Raw genomic sequence first — 24,592 nt, 5'->3', positions numbered from 1 at the left:
TACCGCAAAAAACAAACAAAAAAACAAAAAAAAAAACCAACTCCAGCTCTATCACTTACTACCTGGATGACTCAAAGTTTCCCACCCACTCTTGCCGCTAGTCACCAAGCTTCTCTTCTCAGAGGCAAATAACATTAGGAAATTCTAGTGTATCTGTGCAAAAATATCTTATACCTGTAAAGCAAATAAATACATTTTCCTTCTTAAACAAATGGTAGCACAATATAGATTTCTGCCCCCTGCCTTTATCACTTTACATACTTTATAAATCATTCCATATCAGTACATAAAGAGCTTCCTTGTGATTTATTTTAGCTGGACACTGCATGGATTATTATAATGTGTTTAAGTAGTTACCTATCAATGGACATTTAGACTATTTCCAGCCTTTTGTTTTACAAATATTGTTACAGTGAGTAATCTTGTACAAAGTTGCCCTTGTGAGAGTATAGGAAAATATCTAGAAGGAAACTGTCAGGTCAAAAGGAACGCGTGCATCTGTAAATCTGATAACTACTGCCAATTTCCCTCCACAGAGGTTGTATGATTTACTCATAGTACAATGGTAATCCATGAGACTAATTCCCCCTACTCCACCAAGATACTGGGTGGGCCAAAAGGTTCATTCGGTTTTTTCCCTAAGATGGCTCTAGTAGCACTTAGTTGTCTTTAACTCCATTTGAAACAATTTTGTTAGACTGTATGTGACAGCTGTCATATCAGTGTGCATTTAAAAAAAAAGACTTATGAAAATTGGTGAAGGTTTGTGTAGCCATTTTAATACTGAAGATGGAAGAAAAAAAGCAACATTTTCGGCATATTATGCTTTATTATTTCAAGAAAGGTAAAAACGCAACCGAAATGCAAAAAAAAGATTTGTGCAGTGTGTGGAGAAGGTGCTGTGACTGATCGAACGTGTCAAAAGTGGTTTGAGATGTTTCGTGCTGGAGATTTCTCACTGGACGATGCTCCCTGGTCAGGTAGACCAGTTGAAGTTGAGAGCGATTAAATAGAGACATTAACTAGGAACAATCAACGTTATACCACATGGGAGATAGCCGACATACTCAAAATATCCAAAACAAGCATTGAAAATCATTTGCACCAGCTTGGTTATGTTCATCGCTTTGATGTTTGGGTTCCACATAAGTTAAGCGAAAAAAACCTTCCTGACTGTATTTCCGCATGTGATTCTCTACTTAAATGTAATGAAAAGTTCCATTTTTAAAACAAATTGTGACGGGCAATGACAAGTGGATATGTATAATAATGTGGAAGGGAAGAAACTGTGGGGCAAGTGAAATGAACCACCACCAACCACACCAAAGGCCGGTCTTCATCCAAAGGTGATGTTGTGTGTATGGTGGGATTGGAAGGGAGTCCTCTATTATGAGCTCCTTCTGGAAAACCAAACGATTAATTCCAACAAGTACTACTCCCAACTGGACCAACTGAAAGCAGCACTGAATGAAAAGCATCCAGATTTAGTCAAAAGAAAACGCATACTCTTCCATCAGGATAACACAAGACCGCATGTTTCTTTGATGACCAGGCAAAAACTGTTACAGTTTGGCTGGAAGTTCTGATTCATCTGCCATATTCACTAGACATTGCACCTTCGGATTTCCATTTACTTAGATCTTTACAAAATTCTCTTAATGGAAAAAATTTCAATTCCCTGGAAGACTGTAAAAGGCACCTGGAACAGTTCTTTGCTCAAAAAGATAAAAAGTTTTGGGAAGATGGAATTATGAAGTTGCCTGAAAAATGGCAGAAGGTAGTGGAACAAAAGGGTGAATACATTGTTCAATAAAGTTCTTGGTGAAAATGAAAAATGTGTCTTTTATTTTTACTTAAAAACCGAAGGCACTTTTTGGCCAACCCAATACATTATCAAGCTTTTTCAATCTATGCCAGTGGTTCTAAACCCTAGCTGCATGTTAGAATTTTCTAGGAATCTTTGAAGATCCACCAATGTCCAAGACACACTCAGAGAGATTAAATGACCTGGAGACTGGGCATCAGTATTTTTTAAGATTCTTAGGTAATGATAATGTGTACCCAGGACTGAGAATTACTGATCTATAGTAATCTTATAGGAGAAAAATATATCAGTATACTTCATTTTGCATCTTTCATATTCTTTTTTTTTTTTCTTTTTTTTTTTGCGGTACGTGGGCCTCTCACTGCTGTGGCTCCTCCCGTTGCGGAGCACAGGCTCTGGACGCGCAGGCCCCGCGGCCATGGCTCACGGGCCCAGCCGCTCTGCGGCATGCGGGATCCTCCCGGACCGGGGCACGAACCCGCGTCCCCCCCATCGGACTCTCAACCACTGCGCCACCAGGGAAACCCCTCATATTCTTTTAATATGTTAAAATGCTACTTTATTTCCTTTTCTATGAACTATGTCCATATTCTTTACCTATTTTTTATTAAGTCATGGATTTTTTTTTAATTGACTTGAAAGGACTACTTAACTATTAACTATTAACTACTGGGAAAATTAGACCGTAATTTGCCATGAGTTGCAAATATTCTTCCTGGTTGAACCCAGACTTTTGACCTTGCTTTGGGAGGCTCTTGCCATGCAGAAATTTACTTTTACAAAGACAAACATATCAATCTTTTTTTTATGGATTCTGGGTTTGTGTTAATACTTAGAAAAGTCTTTTCCACATCCAGATCTTTTTTTAAAAATGTCTAACAGTTTCTTCTAGCTCTTTTATTGAATAAGCTATATTTTTTGTGGAGATATGAGATACCACCTTTATCAAATACTAAATTCCCACATGTATTGTGGCTATTTCTGGAATTTCTATACTCTTCCACTTATCTGCCTATCAATTCATGAGTCATACCACTTTTTAAATTATTGTAGCATTATAATATACTTTCTTTTTTCCAGCTTTTTTGTGATATGATTGACATGTAACATTGTATAACTTTAAGATATACAATGTGTTGATTTGATACACTCATATATTGCAAAATGATAACCACCATAGCTTACTTACCACTTTAGGCTTCACACACACCTAGCTTAACAGCTGCATCATGTCACATAATTGCCATTTCTTTTTCGTAATGAGAATATTTAAGATCTACTCTCTTAGAAACTTTCAAGTATAAGATACAATATTACTAACTATAACCACCATGCTGTACATTAGATCCTGAGAACTTATTCATTTTTAAACTGAAAATTATATATTTTTTTGATCAACATCTCCCCTTTTCCCCCCAACTCCCTGCTCCTGGTAACTACCATTCTAGTCTCCATTTATATGAGTTCAGCTTTTTCAGATTCCATATACTGTATAAGTGATAGCACACAATATTTGTCTCCGTCTGACTTATTTTACTTAGCATAAAGCCCTCAAGGTCCATCCATGTTGTCTCAAATGAAAGGATGTCCTTTCTCATGGCTGAATATATATATATACATGGCTGTGTGTGTGCATATATATCTGCACACACACACATACATACATCACAACTTTATCCCTTCTTCCACTGATGGACACTTATGTTGTTGCCATATCTCTTGGCCACTGTGAATAATGCTGCAATGAATGTGGGAGTGCAGATTATCTCTTTGAGATCCCATTTGCATTTCCTTTGGATATACACCCAGAGGTAGGATTGCTGGATCACATAATAATTCTATCTTTAATTTGGGGGGGAACCTCCACAGTGTTCTCCATAGTGGCTGCACAAATTTACATTCCCGCCAACAGTGCACAAGGGTTCCCTTTTCTCCACATCCTCTCCTACACTTGTTCTCCCTTATCTTTTTGATGACAGACATCCTAACAGGTGTGAGATGATATCTCACTGTGGTTTTGATACGCATTTCCCTGATGATTAGTGATGTTGAGCACCTTTTCATGTACCTGTTGGTTGTTTTATTTTTGTGAAAAATGCCATTGGAATTTTGATAGGGATTGAATTGAGCTAGTCACTACTTAGTAGTCTTCTTTTCTCAGAGTTTCCCTATCTTTTTTTTTTTTTTTTTTTTGGTCTATTTTTCACATGAACTAGTAAACCAGAGGGAAAATTATCCAAAATATAGTACAAAGAGATAAAGTTATAGGGAATATTAAAAAGTGGGTAAAATATAAATAATTTTCAGAAAGAAAAAGAATAGGAAACAGAAAACATACTGGATAAGAATTTTCCAAATTTTCCAAAATTGCTGCAAAAAAAATTCTTAGTTTGAAATCCATGTAGCCCAAACAGGATAAATAGAACTAAATCCACAACTAAATATGTCACAGTAAGACTGCAAAATGCTAAGGGCAATGAGAAAAACTTAATGGTTACCTGAGTGCTTTCTTTATGCCAGCTACTATTCTAAGCAATTTTCTTATTAACTCAACTACTCCTAACAACAATTCTGTAAGATTAGCACTATTATTTTCCCATCTTATAATAATGAAACTAAGGTAGGGCAGACCTAGGATTTGACTCAGACAGTCTTATACCAGAATCCATGCTTTTAAGCACTATGTTATACTGCTTTTCCAGCAACTAAAATGATAGCAAGACTCCTCAAAAGCACCAAAAAATAAGAGTTTACTGACAGGCAGTGAAAAACTACTAAAAACTGTACTTCGGAAAGGAAACTGAATCTAGACAAAAGGAATGAAACATAAGAAACAGCAATAGTAAGCAAAGAAATAGGTAAACACATCTATGGGGTAAACACATCTATGGGGTGGGTGAAGCAGTTTAAAAATAATAAAGTTTTAGATTTGAATAGAAGACAGGTAAAGACTGATCAGAATTCTTAAAAACAAGGACATATGTTAAAAATTAAAAGAATCTTTTAAAATCCAATTCTATACTCAGCCAAATTATCAATCCGAAGTTAAAAATAGCCATTTTCTTACATAAAAAAATCTCCAAAAATTTACCTCCCAATATAAACTCATTTTTAAAATATATATATACAAATAGATAAGAAATAAATATAGCTATGTCTGTTTTCAGGGGTTACTTTATATATATATATTTTTTTACATTTACATGTATACATGTGTGTATAATATATGTGTGTGTGTGTGTGTGTGTGTGTGTGTGTATTTAAGCTCTGTGCACTGAGAGAGCCTAGAAGCAGTGACAAGACAATAGCCATGTGCATGCCTAGCATCCAGATTCTAGCTTCCAAATACCATTCCAAAAGGAACCAAGACTCCTTGAAGAAATGGATGAGTCTAAAGCTAGGGAAAAGAAAATACAAAATTAGCCTGGAGCATCTTACAGTGCCAAAATGGGGGGAAAAAAGATGACGGCATGTTGAAAGGCCCCAAGAGGTGGTCTGAAAGAGTGCCCAATGGCTAAAGTTGGAACAATTTATTTGAGCAACAAAATAGATTATAATAGTATTAAATTACAATTCAAAGGGAAAAAAATGAGTTCATACTGATATAAACAATTGAATAAATTCCTACTGATATAGACAATTGAATAAATAAATAAACAAATGGGGGACAAGGGACAAATCTTTACAGAACTATTCCAATTAATAAATGCAGAAAGAATGTGGGAAATGTTTAGAAAATCACCATTAGGACACCACAGTTAAACTGCTGTAGGCAAGAGCCACTGACAAATGCTAAAATTATTGGACAAACTTTAAGGAGAAACAGAATAGTTGCATAGCCTCCCCTAAAATATTTACTAATTACTGTAGTGGTTTTAACACGCCCATAAATTCTTTGATACTCTTTGCTCTCTCCAGGAAGTGAAACGTAACTCCCTCGCTTCGAGTGTGGGCTGGACTTAGCTACTCTCTTCTAACAAACAGTATATGGAAAGGGAAAAATAGTAACTTGACAGTGGAGAAACCTGCAAGACACCATCTTAACCAAGTGACCAAGGTTAACCTCACCAGTGCAGGCCATGTTGATAGCATGTACTCCTTACATACTGAGAAGGGCACTTGACCTATAAAGAATATTCTTTCCCTCAAACCAATAACCCTAGTCTAATCACGAGAAGAACCCAAGTTGAGAGACATTCTACAAAATATCTGACCAGTACACTTCAAAAGTGTCAGTGTCTGTCTGGAAAAGACTGGCATAGGTGAAAGGAGATTTTGAGACCATTTCAACTAAATGCAATGTGGTGTCCTGTACGATGTTTAAGAAAAAACAGAGTACCTTTATGACATGGGGTTCTAGGTGGATATTGTAAATAAGTCCCCAAAGCACAAATATTAAAGAAAAAAAATAACGTGTTTGACTATGAACATCAAAATTAAATATTTCTGTCATCAAAAGGTCCTGTAAACAAAGTCAAAAGACAATCCACTGACTGGGAAAAAATACATGCTTAACAAAGGCTTAATATCTAGAAATAACTCCTGCAAATTCAATAGGAAAAGACAAAAATATTCCAATTTTTAAAATGGACAAAGGATATGAACAGAAGAGATACCAAATGTACAAAAAAAATTTGAGAAGTTACTCATCTCACTATTAATTAGGGAAATAGAATTTAATACAACAATGTACAGAAAATTCAAAGAACTACATTTACCAAGGAAATAGCTTATAGTGAAGGTAAAATGGCTAATTGTTACCGTGTTCATGTGTCTTATACAGAAAATATTATATATTTTACATACATGTAATATTAAATATCATAAGGAAACATTCATTTAAGCATTTAAATATACTTACTTACTAAAACCGAAGTTGACTGACTGATCGCTGATAATTTCAAACTGTACAGGACGATCCCCCATGCAATATTTTCTTAATAACTCGAGGCAGTTATGTACTGTTTTTCTTGAGGGTTTATTTTCATGAAAAAGATCACCCCCTAACAAAATGAAATCCACCTAAACAACAGAAAATAGTGTGAAAATTAGTATGTTTTATAGATAAAATTTTTAAAAGAGATAGAAAAAAATCTTGTAAAAGATACAATTATGTGTGGAGATTTAAAGTTTCATATTTTGTTTAGTTAAAGGGCCTTTCAATCTGGTTATTAATATGACTTCAGCTTAGGTTCCTAGACCACCTTCAAAAAGGCCATCTTCAAATTACTACACCAAGTTTCTAACTCACACTACCCAAAGTGATCATACTTCTTTTTTTAAAGTTATCCAAATCAAACATAAACTTAGCACTTTAATGAAACCTATAGAAGGGATAGCAGATTCAATCCAAATTATTCACTTGATTCATTCAACAATTATTTGGAGTCCCTACAGGCACTGGCAGCTAAGGAAATAGCAATCTACAAAATATATCATGTCCCTGCCCTCATTAAATACAGACAACGTGCCATACCCTATACTGAGTGTGATGGATAAATGACGATCCCTATCCTAAATATGTTCAAAATCTAATAGGAGAGACAAACTGCTAAGCAACGTAAGTCAGACTCTGACACGCACTAGAACAGATATATAAACAAACCAGGAGTAGAGATGACATTACAATTAATTCCAACTGAGAGGAGGAAATTCACCTGAGGACAACGTCTGGGAAGAATGGGCTAACATGGTGGCATCTGAGTTGCACCATGAAGGATAAACAAGATTTTGAGGAAGAGCATTCAGGAACAACCAGAGAGAAGGGAAATCACACAGAAAGAAAGTCCAACACACTTTCAAAAGTGTACAATCTACTTAAAGAAACTTGATTAAGTTCTTTATAATACAAAATTATACAAAAGAACCCAGCAATACAGATCACCATGAAGTGAGGGCAGCAGTAGTGAGGGCAGGAGAATATGTCTCCACAAAATGGACCACTTTGGCAATGTGGACTGTTCTGAGCTGAAGGCAATTAAGACCCAGCAGGGTCAGGAAAAGCTTTTTTACCTCTCTCTAAACAGCCTAAAAGAATTTGGATAGGGAGCATGTACCAGGAAGAGAGCTATTACCAGAGATAATTTCTGATATCAGAAAGACATCGCATGGCATAGCAAACACCTGTTTACCAAACATGTGATCTTCTCATCTTCCTGTGCATTGTCTTCTTCCCCTTTAAAGCCCCAGACTCCTTTCCCCTTCTCCTTAGCTCAGGATGGCAGATAAACCTCAATTACTTCACTGCTGAGGAGTCTCATATTTTTGTGGGGCTCCCATACATATGAAATTTGTTTTTACCCTGTTAATCTGTCTTACGTCAACTTAATTATTAGACCAGCCAGGGAACTTAGAAGGGAAGAAGGAAAAGATTTCTGCCCTGACAACAGTCAGAGAGACTTCAATAAAAATGTGGGATTTAAGCCAGGTCTTCAAAACTAAACATGATTTGAGTAAAGGGAGAAAATGATCATAATCCAAGGCATAGAAGAAACAAAACAAAAACAACAAAGCAAACAAACATTTTTACAGGGGAGGGGAAAGAGAAATAGTTATTTATTTATTTATTTATTTATTTATTTTTTTTATTTTTTTTATTTTTTTTTTTTTTGCGATACGCGGGCCTCTCACTGTTGTGGCCTCTCCCGTTGCGGAGCACAGGCTCCGGATGCGCAGGCCCAGCGGCCATGGCTCACGGGCCCAGCCGCTCCGCGGCATATGGGATCCTCCCAGACCGGGGCACGAACCCGTATCCCCTGCATCGGCAGGCGGACTCTCAACCACTGCGCCACCAGGGAGGCCCCGAGAAATAGTTATTTAAATGATATAGTTTCACTTTTACCAGACGAAAAGAGTTCTGGAGGTTGGTCACTCAACCATGCAAATGTGCTTAACACTACTCAACTGTACCCTTAAAAATGGTTAGGATGGTAAGTTTTATGGTATGTGTATTTTACCACAAACAACAAAAAAAATTTTTTTTAATATTTTTAAAAACTGGTTTGTGACTCCAGGGATCACTGAGAACTCAACTTGCTTCTGTGGTATTCCTGCCCAAAGTGAATCTACTCATGAGGAAACATCAGACATATCCAACTGAGGAATATTCTGCAAAAGTAACTACCCTGGACTCTTCAAAAATGTCAGGGTCATGAAAGACAAGGCAGACAGAGAAAACATCCCAGATTACAAGAGACTAAAGAGACATGACAACTAAATGCAAAATGTAATCCTGGATTGGGATCTGGACACCACTGACCTGCCCCCAAACTGCTATGACAGACTTTGTCGAGACAACTGGCAGCATCTTAGAATTACATGATCGTACTGAATCAACATAATTCCCTGGTTTTGATAAATGCACGGTGGTTACATATGGAATTTACTCTCAAATGGTTCAGAAGAAGTGTGTGTGTGTGTTTATGAAGAGAGAGGATAAATCAAATGTAGTAAAGTGTAGGAAAATCTCAGTGAAGGGTAAGGAATTATTTGTACTATTCTTGCAATGCTTATGTAAGACTGATATTGTTTCAACATTAAAAGTTAAAAAAAAAAAAAAAAAGATTCCAAAGAACTAGAGAGTAGAAATAAGGCTGGTTCCACAAAATAGAGGACTTAAAAATCGGGAAGAATTTAGATTTCAATAAGAAGAAATAATAAACACAAATGATGGGGGAAAGTAAACATGCATTTGGAAGTACCGGTATGGGGCTGTAGGTGGGAGGGGGCAGTTAAGATTACAGGATGCAGGGAGGGGAAACAGGAGGAAATGGAAGGGAAGGAAAGGACAAGGTAAAGAAAAAAAAAAAAAAAAAGCTCGTGTTCAGGGTAAGAAATACTTCAGCACCTAAGAGTTAGAAAAGAAAGGACAGAGAATTCTCTGGCAGGAAACAGACCTTCTTTGACTGCAAATTTCTCTGCCCTCAGGGTAAAAGGAGACACATTTATAAGAGTGCCTACTGGGCTTCCCTGGTGGCGCAGTGGTTGAGAGTCCGCCTGCTGATGCAGGGGACACGGGTTCGTGCCCCGGTCCAGGAAGATCCCACATGCCGCGGTGCGGCTGGGCCCATTAGCCATGGCCGCTGAGCCTGTGCGTCCGGAGCCTGTGCTCTGCAACGGGAGAGGCCGCAACAGTGAGAGGCCCGCGTAACGCATAAAAAAAAAAAAAAAAAAAAAGAGTGCCTACTGCTTGCCAGATCCTTTCTAGGTACTAGGATACACATGAGCAAACAAAAAAGATTTTTCATTCTCATGGAGTTCACCTTCTAGTGGAGAAGATAATAAACACGTAAATAATTCAATAAATTATTTCAGATGGTGCTATAAAAAAAATGAGTAATGTGATAAGAGTGTTTGAAGACATCAGGGAAGACCTCTCCAAAAAAGCTAAAACTTGAATTGAGAACTGAGAAGTCAACCCTGGCAAGATCAAGGTGCTCTGAGCAGGAAGAGAAAAACATGCAGAGGTACCAGAGTAGAACAAACATCTCTGTATGGATGAAGCACAAACCAACCAGGCAGAGTGGAAGGAGATGAAGTCTCCTGGCAGGGGCCAGATCACACTGAACCATGTAGTTTCATTTTTATTCTAGATTCAGTGGAAGGCCACTTAGAAGATTATAAGCAGCAGAGTGACATGGTCTGACATGATTTTTGTAAGTTCACTTTGGCTGCTATGCTGAATACTGTAGGGGGAAAGAATGGAAGTAAAAAAAACCTAAGGGGAGCTACTGCAGTCCAGCAAAATATGACAAAAGTTTTGGACTATGTTTACAGACATGAAGGTAGAAAATAGTAGAGAGGTTCCACTTGTATACATTTGGGAATAAGAACCAAAGGACTTGCAGAAAAACTGAAGAGAACTCTGAGGAAAAGTCAAGGTTGAAGTTTGCAAGTCCCCAGAATTTATGTTTATTCCCCAGCTGTCTTTTGGGCTCGAGATGGACATTTCAACTGTCTGCTGGAATGTTTCCTTGAATGTCCTATTGGAATCTCCAACTCAAATGATCTCAATCAGAATTCATCACCTTCCCACATAAAGAAGGATGTTATAAGGAAGTATGAAAATAAGGAAGAAATCTTCCTTATTTAAAACCTACTTCTATTATTGGTACCACCATCCACCCAAACATAATACACTCCAGAGTCACCGTCATCCCCTTCTCCCTCATCCCCACCCCCTACGACTGACTAACCAAAGTATCCAAATCCTCTCTTTGTATTATCTTCTGCATTCACTTCCTCTTTTCCATTCCATGGCACCACTTTTAAAAAGCCTCCAACTTTTCTTGCCTTCATGCTGTTGCCAGAAGACTTTCTATTAAACTGGGTACGAACTCCTCAATCTGGTATTTGAAGCTCCTGATGCAGCTCAAACCACATTTCTAGTCTTTCAGCGCGCTTTCTAACACGCGCCCTACCAGTGAGCTGAACAGCTGCTGTACCCCTAATGGACCAATCATCTCACCTCTGTGCCCTTCCTACTGCTTCACGGGAGGTGTCCACTCTCTTTGCTCTTCACTCATTAAAAGCCTACCATCCTTCTAAGCCCAAGTTAAATGCCACTTCATTCACCTCATCTTGCTATCCTCATCTAAATGTGATCTCTTCTACCTCCAAATTCCCAGGAAATGCTGTTTATAATCTTATGGCTCTTGCATCTGAGCATTTTTGACATTTATCATATCTCACATACTGATTTGTTTGCTGCATGTTCTTTGAAAGCAGAAACTATGACAGTCATCTTTACATTTCAAATAGAAACTACCACAGGATACGGCACTCAGTAAACACTGTAAATATTTGTAAATTTTTACAGACTATTTGCAAAAGTAGCTCCTACTTGAATTCAGGGAATAAAGCACACAAAATCTGCTTTGGGCTTTCAGTATACTGATATTTAAGCAGGCAGTGTGAACACATGGGCCTATAAAACAAACACTCACACTTTTAAACAATCTTTAAAGGAAAAAGAGCAAGTTGAGTAAGGGAACTTGGTAGAAATTGCAAAAATGCAAACTAAACTCACATCATTTTCCTGGGCAAGTCTTAAAATTTCATCAAGTGTTACAAACGTGTCATTTCCTCTGACGGCATCTTTTTCCATAAATCCCAGATGAATATCTGTTGCAACTAAGATTTTAAATGTATTTTCATCATCACTGTATTTAAGAAGAAGAAACACATCAATATAATTCATTAAAAGGATGTTCAAGCAAATTGAAACCTAAATCTATAAAATAATAGCAGTTATGACGTAAAATCATTTTTCTAGCCCTAAACTAGGTCCAAAAATTTTAAGCATTCAACAGACCATTAACGTCACAGTTTTCTTACCACTAATACAAAGCAGAACAAATGTACACACATTTTTAAAAGGTTCTGTAACTGCTTCAGAAATGGATAACCTCATTACAACCAGTTTCATAAACTATGTAACCTGGATTTGAAAGCTTGGTTGTTCTCCTGCTCTGTTCCACAGCAAAAATCCAAGAGGATTTGATCCCAGTATATAAACTTGTTATTTATCTACTTTGCACTTTCCCAGGAAAATTAGAATTAACTGGTTAATTTAAAAAGCCCTTCCCCTTACTTTGTAAGTAGATTTTTATCCTAATAAACTAGTAACTTACATCCAGGCCCCTGAAGAGGTTTGCTCTCCACACAAAGTTAGTTTTTCATTAATGACTTTGGCCAAGTAACAAAACTAATTTACAATGCCATTTAAATTTGGTAGTATTCAAAAGTACTTCCATGTGAAGCAGCAATATGATATTTATTAATTCTCTCTTAAACTTAATACAACTTTTTTTTTTTTGCAGTACACGGGCCTCTCACTGTTGTGGCCTCTCCCGTTGCAGAGCACAGGCTCCGGACACGCAGGCTCAGCGGCCATGGCTCATGGGCCCAGCCACTCTGCGGCATGTGGGATCTTCCCGGACGGGGACACGAACCCGTGTCCCCTGAATCGGCAGGCGGACTCTCAACCACTGTGCCACTAGGGAAGCCCTTAATATAACTTTCAATTGTCTTTAAAATATTTTGGTATCCCTGATCTCATCTCAACTCCCACACGTAAATAGGTTAAGTATTGTTATCTCTGAAAAACTAGAAAGCTATATACAGAGAAATTAACTGATTTATCGTGAAACAAAATGGTAGAAATGGAACTAAAACCCGGTATTAACACTCAGGCTGTTTTCACTAAACCATACGAACTTCAAAAAAATTTTTATATATATCTCCAAAATTCAAATCTTTATACATAAGAGAATTTTCCAGAAAAGATTTCTCTTCAGAAACTTCAAAATGATATGTACAGTTCTGATTGCTATACACATACAGGTAAGTCAGAATACTTTCAGATCACATTACTACCCAGACTTCCATAGCAATTTGTAAGGTATTTTCCCTTGAGGTCTCTCACTTAAATATGAGAATTAATCTAAGAGTCTTTTTTTTAAAAATTTTTTTGGCTGCACTGGGTCTTCGTTGCTATGAGCTGGCTTTCTCTACTTGCAGAGAGCAGGGACTACTCTTCGTTGCGGTGCACGGGCTTCTCATTGCGTTGGCTTCTCTTGTTGCGGAGCACGGGGTGTAGGCGCGTGGGCTTCAGTAGTTGTGGCACGTGCACTCAGGAGTTGTGGCTCACAGGCTCTAGAGAGCAGGCTCAGTAGTTGTGGCGCACGGGCTTAGTTGCTCGGTGGCATGTGGGATCTTCCCCAACCAGGGCTCAAACCTGTGTCCCCTGAATTGGCAGACGGATTCCTAACCACTGTGCCACCACCAGGGAAGCCCTGAGAGTCATTTGTAATCCAATTATACAAATGAAGAAATGGAGACAAAGTTTAGAGGCTTGCTAACTTGTCCAAGGTTACACAATGCTAATTAAGAAATTAAGGGGTCTTCCCTGGTAGTCCAGTGGTTAAGACTCTGTGCTCCCAATGCAGGGGGCCCGGCTTCAATCCCTGGTTGGAGAACTAAGACCTCACATGCCGCAACTAAGCCCACATACCGGAACTACTAAACCCACGCGCTCTAGAGCCCGCAACTAGAGAAGCCCGTGCACTGCAAGGAAGACCGGGCGCGCTGCCACGAAGAGCCAGTGCAGCCTAGATAGATTAGATAGATAGATAGATACATAGATAGATAGTTAGAAAGATAGATAGATAGATAAAAAGAAATTAAAACCAGGGTGAAAGATTCCAAGTTTGAAGCTTTTTCCACATAACTTTTTCTAGTCCTTTTATTTATTTTCATTTTTGTCAGATTCATTTCCAATTTATTCAGTACTAAAGCAATTTACTTCTTTAAAAATCTGCTTTAAAAGACTTGCATTAGGACCTCCCTGGTGGCTCAGTGGTTAAGAATCCCCCTGCCAATGCAGGGGACACGGGTTTGATCCCTGGTCTGGGCAAGTCCCACATGCTGCGGAGCAACTAAACCCGTGCGCCACAACTACTGAAGCCCGTGCGCCTAGAACCCCGAGCTCTGCAACAAGAGAAGCCACCGCAATGAGAAGCCTGCACACTGCAACCCCGCTCGCCGCAGGTAGAGAAAGCCCGCCGCAACAATGAAGACCCAACGCAGCCAAAAATAAATTAATTAAGAAAGAAAAAAAAAAGACTTGCATTAGCTAGTAAGACTTAGTTCAGGCATATTTATAGCTTCAATAGTTTAAGACAAAACGTAAGAACATAAACTTATATAGCAATATGCCAACCTACTGCAAAACCCCAATCTATAGCTGCATATTATCTTTAGTTAATAAACATATAGCATGAATTGTTAACCATTCCAAATATTCATTTTGATGACTAACACTTGTATTCAGAGGCAAGGTCTTTATTTACTCATAATTTATTAAATAAGTTTTCTTTTATGGTGATCATAGTTGACAGACTGTAGAAACCCAAAGCAACAAAGACGACTTCGGAAGACAGGTGCTTACAGAGCATCTGCAGGATTCATTTCTATGATCAGTCCAGCTCCTCCAGGACCACTTCTCTCTCCAAGTACCCCTGGGTCCTGTGCTCAAACACGTCAGAAAACTCACTCGATTCCAAATTCTAAAACAAAATTATATTATTTAAAACACATTTTTAAAAAGCAGACTGGCAATTTTGGAAGTGTCTCATTTTCAGTTAAGCACCTACTATACTTTTATTTTCAGAGCTTGAAAAACATATCTCCAGTGACACTCTAGCTTCACCATTATGATTAAGCTCCTCTCCTGTTTCCCTTTCTATGCCCCATGGGAAGCTAATGCTTGGTAAATGAATGGGCAAAAAGGGTCACACCCAATAGTTCTGGTTTAGCACACGAACTCTGGATGTGCAGAAATGTTTAAGTTGCATGCATGGGCTACTCTGGAGCATGAGGCGACCCCGTATTTCCTGCTTAAACACAAAAAAATTTTTAAAGGAATGGGCTTGTTTTGAAAAGATAGGGGGTCCACGTTTAAAGCTAGTGTAAATAAGCAGAAACACGTGGTTTAAGGAAAATGGCCAGGATCTTTGGGGAGGAGGGGCTGCCACCGCGGAACGACCCCTCCCACGTCCGGATTCCTGGTTCGGTGGGGATTCTAAGCCTCAGAAGCCTCGCACCACCGGACCCTCAGAAACCAGAACGCGGAAACCTCCCAGGCTCCTCCCGAGCCTACTCGGCCCAGAGTCAATCCTCTCTGGGCTTCCGCCCGCGATCCTGCAGATACAGAAAGCGACTCCTAAACTACCCCACATCTGGACTCTCCAAAGCCCCACCCTGGAACCCGAGGCTGTCTTTTACCCGGGAAGGAGGGAGATTCGTGAGAAGAAAAGCAACACCGCCGCCTGAGAAGATGCTTGGCCATAAACCTGAATTAAGCGGGAGAGAAAAAGTACCTCCTTCTCTCGCGATACCTCATAAATTACGTAGGCGCTTCAACTCCTCTCATTGGCTGCTGACTGCCGTAAGGTAGCAGGAAAAGTTGCAGCGAGGACCCGCCCTCATACAGGAGCCAATCCTGAGTAGCCCGGGGGACGAACCCCGGAAGCGAGCTTTCCGGCGGCGATTTTCCCCTCTCTAAGGTGGGTAGGTCTTTCTCGTCCGGGGCCACGCTTCCTGGTCGCCTGGCGCCACCTAAGAACTCCTGGGCCCAAAGGGGCGGGTCCCCTGTCGACCCCTGCCGAGCCCTGCAAATCGGGCCGCGTCGTGGGTCCTAAGTAGGGCTGGAGCGGCTTCTTCGCTCGTAGAAGTTCGGAAGGCCGCAGACGCGACTCCTGGGCCTGTGAAGTGACCAGTGGTGCTGGAGGGCCGGGACTGGTGGTCTTCTCCCTCACCTCCACTCCCCAGAGATTGAGCATTCGGACTCCAGTTTACAAGCCTTTCCCTGCGTCCCCTTATTGTCTGCCTGGATCCCGGGTTCAGCACATCTGCATTGCTTTGTGCTGACAGCAGTAAAATAGAGTACATTAAAAAACAATGTGAAACTTCTGAATTAGAAAATTTGGGCTTTTAGTTCCATGGAAAGTTGTTTTAATCTGTCTGAACCTCAGCGCCTTCACTTGTAAAATGGGGTTTACGGCCCCACCTGTCACTGAGTTGTTAAGAGTTAACATAGTTTAGATCTCTTATGGAATGTGATCTTTAAAAAACATACCCTAGTTCTTGGTGGAGTATCATCAAGTAGGTATCTTGATCGGCTCTTTAAGTCCTGAATCAGGGAGATGCACCTGGGGTTGACTTTTTAAATTAAATCCATTAAGAAATTTTTATATGTAATTTATTTTACCTGGAACAGTAAATTTAAATTATAAAAAGTTTTTATGAAAAGGAAAAGGGGGTATAAGATCTGTGCTATAATGTTACTTTGTTTGATACAAATGACAAGTGAACTATACAGTAAGGTATTTAATAAAGTGTTTAATGAGTAGATTTGTGATCACTTTTGTATTGCAAGGTTCAGAGAACAGTTTGAGGAAAGTGAAAGTATTAGAACATAAAGCCTTTCTGATAGCATCTCTCGATTGACTCTGGAAAGTTGGACAGTCTTTGGAAATCCTTTAGTACAGTCCTTTCATTGTGCAACAAAGTAACAGGTCCAGAGAAGGTATTGGTCATGCGTGATAAATTTAAACTTGACTTTAATGCTCTTGGCAGTAGTAATAAAATCTGATGATGCATTAGGATTGTATCAATTAAAGCTCCTGAAAATTAGGTAGAAATAAATCAGTATCTTAGGGGTACACGACTAACTCTCAGATTTCTCAGAATCCATTCCAAGCAAAATCAAGTGACAGGGCTTTAATTCTGTTTAATTCTACAAATATTTCTTAATGTTTGCTATATATAAGTGGAACATAAATGTAAGTTAAATATAGTCCCTATCCTTAAGCTTACAATCTTTTAAGAGACTAAAACAAGAACAAAATTAGTGGTGAAATAAAACAGTATGTAGCACACAAAAAAGTAGAAGCTAGAGAGAGATCTAATTTGGAGGCTCAAGACTTAATGAAGGAGGCAACATCTGAGAAGAGTCATGAAAGACTGATAAGATTTCGACAAATATAGTTGGGAAGCTGAGAAATATTTTTTAAATATCATTCTCATTTTGTTTAATTGGTTAAAGTTTAATATGCTGCATAACTCTTTAAGCTGATATTGGTTTATAAATTGTTACGGCAGCCTAGCAGAATAAATATCATTTCCTTCAGGAAGCCTTCTCTACTCCCTGAGGACTGGGTTAATTATGACCTTCCTGTATATTCATCATATCTAGATATGGACTTATCATAGCACTAAAACACGGTCTTTGCCATTCTCCCTGACGAGACAGGAAGCTTCTTGAGGTTAAGACGTGGCTCTTGTTCATTATTGAATCCCAGTACCCAGAGACTGGCACATACCAGGCATTCTATTCATCTTTGTTGAATGAAGGAGTAAATGACAGCCAAAGTTCTGTTTCAAAACAAGAAGCCAACTATAAGAACTATAGCCAAGAAGCCAACAAGAAGAACTATAGTTGTCTGTCAATGAATAGGACTACTTTTTAAAGCAGTGAATTTTCCTAAGCCTGAAATTGTTAAAGTAGAAATAGGTTGATTATTACAGATGTCATGATAAAGATATCTGCATTGATGAGAGATTGGGACACATGTCCTTTGGGGGCTATTCCATCTCTAAGAATCTCTGATTCTTGTAAGTAGTTTTTTTAGGAACTAAAAATTTTTGCTCCTGCTTTATAGCTTCTGTGTGTCTAGTCTATAAAAATCGTGAATGTGCTTATCTTTATTAGTTATAATTTAAAAGCTTCAAGCATTAATCACTGTTAGCATAAAACAATATAGTATGTGAACCAATAGATTCAAAATAGTGTTATAACCACTGACTTAGTAGAAAAACAATATTAAAAATAAAGATAACTGAAATCTATCAGTTCCAATATTTAATGAATGTGAAGGGTATTAATAAACACCAAAAAAGTTTAGACAAGGTTTATTCGTGTATATTTGCAAGACTTATCTATGCTATTGATAAAGCCTCAATAACAAATTTGCTCCTAATTTTTGTGTTTGTGTTTCAGATCTTGATGCATAAAACAAAGCAGACGTAATTCATCTCTGGAAAGATTATTTATACTCTGGCATTTGAAATGCTTTGTATTTAGAATAGTAGTAGAAATGGAAAAAGAGAAAGCAAATGATGATGGAAAACCAGACCCAGAGAACTCCTTGGACTTTTCTGAACACTTTAACCAACTTGAATTATTAGAAACACATGGACACCTTATTCCCACTGGCACCCAAAGTCTCTGGGTAGGGAATTCTGATGAAGATGAAGAGCAAGATGAAAAAACTGAAGAGTGGTATCAATTGCAAGAAAAAAAAATGGAAAAAGATCCAAGCAAATTGCTTCTTTGGGCTGCTGAAAAAAATCGGGTAAAAAAAAAAAAAAAAAAGAACAGTTAAAGAGGAAACCTTAATTTAGTAGGAAAAGCATTAGATTGGAAGCCAGAAGACCTGTCCTGAATCTTGCTTTAGTCTGTAACTTTGGGCAAATCCTACTGTTTCTGAACCTCTATTTTCTTATCTGTAAAAATGGCCACCATAATACCTGCCTCTCTCATACAGGGTTTTATACAGAGGCAATGTACGTGAAAACACATAGTAAGCTACAAAGTGTCACATGGGTATCTTGGGGATCTTTAAGAATAATTAACTATAAAGAGAGCAAGCAGTCATCTATATCTTTAAATCATTTATATTAAGTCAGGATCATCCTAAAGACAAGTATTTAGTAAAGAGAGGATGGGAATTAACATTTATTAAATACCAACTATACCATGTGCCTTACTACATTATTGATTTAATCCTTATATATCCCTATAAGATATGTCATATTCTTCCCTTTTACAGATTAAGAAGTTGAGATTCAGGAACATTAATTTGCCCAGGATCGTCCAAGTAGGATGACCCTGCTTAACAGCCAAAATCTGTTCTTCCCACTTAGCCATTTGTATCTTGTTTTACTAAGTTCCCCCATGTCTGTGTTAATAAACTAATAACTTAAATGGTCTTATATTTTTGGATAACTTTTTAAGCCAAGAGCAGACTGCATCCCACCAGAGGTCCTCAGACCAAACTGAAAATCACTTCCTGAAAACATGTATCTGAGGAGGTTTTAGTTAGAAGGAATTGCGCTCCTTAATCTCGACTTCCTTGTTACCATTGTATTCTACTGTTAAAAGAAGTTTGTTTTTTTTTAAAATTAGAGTGTAGTTGATTTACAACGTAGTGTTGGTTTCAGATGTACAGCAAAGTGATTCAGTTATACATATACATATACTCATTCTTTTTTAGATTCTTTTCTCATTTAGGTTATCACAGAATATTGAGTAGAGTTCCCTGTGCTATATACAGTAGGTATTTTTAAAAGTTTTATACAGTATGTATATTGGTGTGGTAATCCTACTACAGAAAGACCAGTCTGTTCCATTACTATGTTTTCTTCACAGATGAGATATAAAATATTAATACAATTCTAGCCTGTATTATTCATCTAGGACTATAGCTTTTATACAATAAGCCTTCATTGGACCAGGAATAAATGTATGGTTTGGTATTCAGAGAATCATGTTCTTAGAATCAACAGTTTATAGTTAACACTGACTTGTTCATTGTTAAATCAGTTCCCCCCTAAAAAAAATATTATTTTTTATTTTACAGTCATCTGCTAACAAAGAAGTTTTTATTTAACTTAATTAAATCTAACACCACTAGACGGTTTAATTTTCTTTGCTTATTGTTTCATTTCGAGTTGGATCTGTAAAAGATCTATTTTCTTCTCAGCTGACCACAGTGCGAAGACTGCTTTCAGAAAAGGCCACCCACGTGAACACTCGAGATGAAGATGGGTACACCCCGCTCCATCGAGCAGCCTACAGCGGACACTTAGACGTGGTCCGGGAGCTGATCACACACGGGGCAGATGTTCATGCGGTGACTGTGGATGGCTGGACACCCCTGCACAGTGCCTGTAAGTGGAATAACACCAGAGTGGCTTCTTTCTTACTACAGCATGATGCAGATATCAACGCCCAAACAAAAGGCCTCTTGACCCCCTTACATCTTGCTGCTGGGAACAGAGACAGCAAAGATACCCTTGAACTCCTCCTGATGAACCGCTACATAAAAGCAGGTCTGAAGAACAACCTGGAGGAAACTGCATTTGACATCGCCAGGAGGACAAGCATCTACCACTACCTCTTTGAAATTGTGGAAGGCTGCACAAATTCTTCACCTCAGTCTTAATGGTTCTAATAATTTTCTTAAGTTTCTAAGTCCCAGTGCCTCCTTTGTGTGAGATGTGAAATGTCCCCATCGTACAAAGTTGACATCAAAAGTCTTAGGACAGTAATTCAGTGGTACTCACGATAATATCCTTCCAAGTGAATTGCCTGACCTTGATGTCAAAGTGTATTTGAAAGTTGATTGGATATATCTTTAATGATTTCCGTGGTGTTTGTGATTTTTATCAAATCATTTTAACTTACCTATACTGAAAAACTTGTCACAAGTTGTACAGAAAACTAATGATATTTTTGGTGCTGATCCAAGAGAAATGTATTTTTAAATATTCCCCCATCCTAGATCTTTGTGCAGTATTTAGTATATTAATGTGTATTTTTATAAGGTCAGGTAACTCAGAATTTCGTTTAAAAGTCTTAATATACTGGTGCAGTTCAGCTGTCTTCTCTGCATCACCATAGCCATTTGCTTTCATTGTAAACCGTAAGAATGAACATATTAGTGTCTTGAATCTTCGTAAATTAAAAAAAAATCAAGACACCTAGATCTTTGTTTTCTAGAACCTAGGCCATTTTCAGGAAGTAGCTAGGTGTTTAATCCACGAATTTTATATACTGCCCCCTCCCACAATCCACACAATCCTGTGGACCATCCTACCTCACCCTGGTCAACCTGCATATTCCTTATGCTGCTGGTGAGTCAGCACGACCCTTCAGACACGCGCACAACTATACCTTGGTTCAGATCATAACGTATCTGCTCTCCAGCTAGTTTTATCTCCCTGGTCCTGCTGAGCTGGGCACTGCTCATCTAGTCTCTCAAGTTCACAGGAAGTGTTCTTTTCCAGGGTCCTCATTTTATACAAGCCACACAAAGGCAAAGTGACAGGGAAAAGGAATTCTAAGAATGAGGGGATGATGATTATATTGGGGTGAGAACCGCAAAGTGGCTCAGGCCTTTTTTAAAAGCCAAATTGTGGGTAGTGACAAAAGCATAAATATAAATATTCCAAAAAAAATAAAAGTTTTGAACAACCAAAAAAAAGAATGAATTCTTTTTTTACCTGTATATCTTCCTTGGATCCATAACATGTTTATTCATCCAGCATACGTTTATTTATCATGTACTCTCTCCATCTCTCCAGTAGCAGTTTCCCATTGACTACATAACCCCTCTGTGACTAAAACAAAGGAGTTTTCTCTTAACTTCTTCACACCAGAACTAACACACTGAGCAAAGGGAACTAAACCAATGGCCCTTTTCTTCGGTTATATTTTTTAAATTTCCACCAAGGTTTGTCTCTTTTGACGTAGCCCATGTGACCCAGTCATCTTAGACTAAGTAATAATGTTATTTAATCAGATATGTGTGGCAATTTTAGGTTAGAACAAAATTGGATCATCTCAGAAAAGTTAGAGATAACATATGAACTGAATCTTTGTGACAAACAGTATCTTAAGACTTAGGAGTGCTTCAGTTATTTTGTGATCTCTGGCTAGGAGATGCCTCCGTTTCAGAGTATCAGTATCAATATCTTCGATATCAGGGTTTTGGCAGAAAGTGAGAGGTTGCTTTCTGTTTAATCTGCCCTAATTTAGTGATACCAAATGACAAGGTACAGCTGGTAGACAGTGACGGTAGAATAAGACCCCCACTACCCCCTTAGACTGCTAAACGAGGCTGCCTAGTTATCTGAAAATCACAGAGCCCATGGCTTCTTTCTTACTTGGGAATGAATTGCATCCATGATTTTATGTAAGTTTTCCCTTTGAGTATGGCTCCAAAGGAGCTGCTTTGTTTCTAAGAAGCTGAGATGTGACTTCTCCCTTTTTTTCAGGCTTCAACCCTCAGCCAGTGCTTGGGAGCAAATTCTCCATATTAGAGAAATCCCTTCCATCCCTGAGGGCAGAATTTGTATTGTTTGCTTCCTTTATACTTTCCTTAGTGTTTTTTTAAATTTCACTTTTTAATATTTTTTTCTTTTTTAATCGAAGTGTAGTTGACATACAATTTTATATGTTTCAGGTGTATAACAGAGCTATTTGATACTCTCCTTAATACTTAGTAGACTCCTCTGTCCACAGAAGACATGCACTAATCATGCTTTTGACTACTCAGTGGACCCTTGAACAACACTGGTTTGAACTGCATGGGTACACTTAAAGGCAATACTACACAACCCATACAGTTGGTTCTGCAAATGTGGAACCACAGATATGGGGGCTGATGATAAAGTTTGGTTTTTGCACAGAGGGTCAGCATCCCTAACCTTTGTGTTTAAGGGTCAATGGTATTACTTACCTGTGTTTTCCAGTTTTCTTTAAGAAGGCTGAATAGCTACGTTTGCAAACAAAAGTTCCTCTAGTCTTGAGTTAGTCCAAAGACTTTAAAAACATAAAATCCATGTTTTTCATAACTAAAGTTTAATTGTGATTAACTTATATGCTTGAGGAAGAGGTGACTTTTTGTCATTGTTCAAGGGACATATAATCCATAGGCCCACAGTGAAGTTAGCTGGCTTTGCTTTTATATATCTTAAATATGCTTCTCCAGGGAGCTTTCTGGCTCACAACCTAACACACTGATGGGACTTCTTAGCGTTTTTATACTATAGATGTGACAGCATCCATTTATTTCTGTTCATTGGCATCTATTATTGCATCCACCACTATGCTGGAAAATCATGACCAAAAGAGGTCCAGAGAAGTAACACTTGCTCTGAGACTTATGTCCCAAACCAAAATGAAACCTCTGTATCAATTCTCCGTTCCTGATGAATACATATGCCATCTTCACCCTACCTGGAATAGCTCTAGGAATGTATGAGCTGCTTTGGCTCTGAGAGGTACCAGCCATGATGGCATCGTTGATGACTTTACTGTAATTAGTTACCATGGGATGCTCTGGTCCCTCCGTAGGATTACCAGATGACCATTCAACTTGTGCAATATGAAGGGCATTCTCTAAAGGGAATTTAAAATCTATGTTTACTAAGTTCCAAAGGCAGTAAACTAAGAAAGATTGAATTAGCCTATTAATGTTCTAAATTCCTGAAAATTTCCCTTTGAAATCCTACAATTTCACTTCTGGGAACCTAAGTGGAAATTATCTAAATCAGTGCTGTCACATAGAAACATAATGTGAGCCACATATGTAATGTTAAGTTTGTTTCTAGTAGCCACATTAAAATGAAAACAGATGAAATTAATTTTAATAATACATATTATTTAATACACCCAAAATATTCCAACATGACAGATATTTTAAAAATTGAGAGATTTCACTTTTTTTTGTAGTAAGTCCTCAAAATCATGTGTATTTTACAGCACATCTCATTCAGACTAGCCCCATTTGACTAGTGGCTACTCTGTTGAACAGTGCAGGTCTAGATGCCTGAAATACTCCCTGGAGGAAAACCAGAATGGTTAAGAGGAGGAGCAGGGAACTTTGAGGCAGATAAATCTGGGTGCAAATCATGATTGCCACTTATGTGTGCCTTTTGGTAACTAACTTCAGTTTTCTCACATGTAAGATGGAGATAGTATCTATCTTCTTACAATTTTGTAAGGAATAAATGAGATGTAATGTGGATAGGCTACCTATCCACATTACATCTCAGGTACTCAAAAAATTCAGGTACTGAAAAAAATGCTATTGAGTGGTTCCTTTCTCCAGCACTTCAAGCAGAAATGCCCTTCTTATTTTAGGTATTTGGATCCTTGAAGATCCCAAAGCTCTCCCTTTATATTCCTATAGTCCTCTCTCATGACTTTTTAGTAAAATATGCAGCAAGGAGCTTCTTTCAAGAATCCAAACACCTCCACTCCTAGAAAAAATGCCTACCCCATCTTCAAAGGCCTTGTGAGGTGTCAAAGGTCTCCAACAGAAGAAAAATTCAAGGAATAAGCAAAATAAAAAGAATTTCAGCAGATAATTACAAGGACTTGAAGAAATGAGATTCTGAGAGAAAATATATTTCCAT

At 38.2% G+C, this 24,592-nt stretch overlaps 2 protein-coding genes across 4 annotated transcripts in view; one reads left to right on the top strand and one right to left on the bottom strand.

Moving 5' to 3' along the window:
- MRE11 (MRE11 homolog, double strand break repair nuclease) overlaps positions 1 to 15,704 on the bottom strand; it is a 70,929-nt gene extending 55,225 nt beyond the window's left edge. For both annotated transcript variants that reach the window (XM_082628621.1, XM_082628622.1), the window contains exons 1-4: positions 15,611 to 15,704; positions 14,775 to 14,892; positions 11,853 to 11,985; positions 6,687 to 6,847 (exon numbers count right to left, since the gene is read on the bottom strand). In XM_082628621.1, coding sequence (XP_082484747.1) covers positions 6,687 to 6,847; positions 11,853 to 11,985; positions 14,775 to 14,794 — 314 coding nt within the window. In that variant the 5' untranslated portion in view covers positions 14,795 to 14,892; positions 15,611 to 15,704. The remainder of the gene's footprint in view (positions 1 to 6,686; positions 6,848 to 11,852; positions 11,986 to 14,774; positions 14,893 to 15,610) is intronic.
- Positions 15,705 to 15,826: 122 nt separating this feature from the next.
- Positions 15,827 to 24,592, top strand: part of ANKRD49 (ankyrin repeat domain 49) — a 315,379-nt gene continuing 306,613 nt past the window's right edge. Inside the window, exons 1-3 of one of the 2 annotated variants that reach the window (XR_014294687.1) lie at positions 15,827 to 15,891; positions 18,387 to 18,741; positions 20,152 to 21,589. Coding sequence is in view for 1 of the 2 variants with exons in the window: in XM_082627838.1 (XP_082483964.1) it covers positions 18,484 to 18,741; positions 20,152 to 20,613 (720 nt within the window). In the remaining variant the exon portion in view is untranslated. Of the gene's footprint in view, positions 15,892 to 18,386; positions 18,742 to 20,151; positions 21,644 to 24,592 lie in introns of those variants that run through there. The other variant, XM_082627838.1, reaches the window with a different exon arrangement.

This window comes from Mesoplodon mirus, assembly GCF_964341445.2.
Source record: "Mesoplodon mirus genome assembly, chromosome: 7".
Classification (NCBI taxonomy): domain Eukaryota; kingdom Metazoa; phylum Chordata; class Mammalia; order Artiodactyla; family Ziphiidae; genus Mesoplodon; species Mesoplodon mirus.
This window is presented reverse-complemented; position numbering and strand designations above follow the sequence as displayed.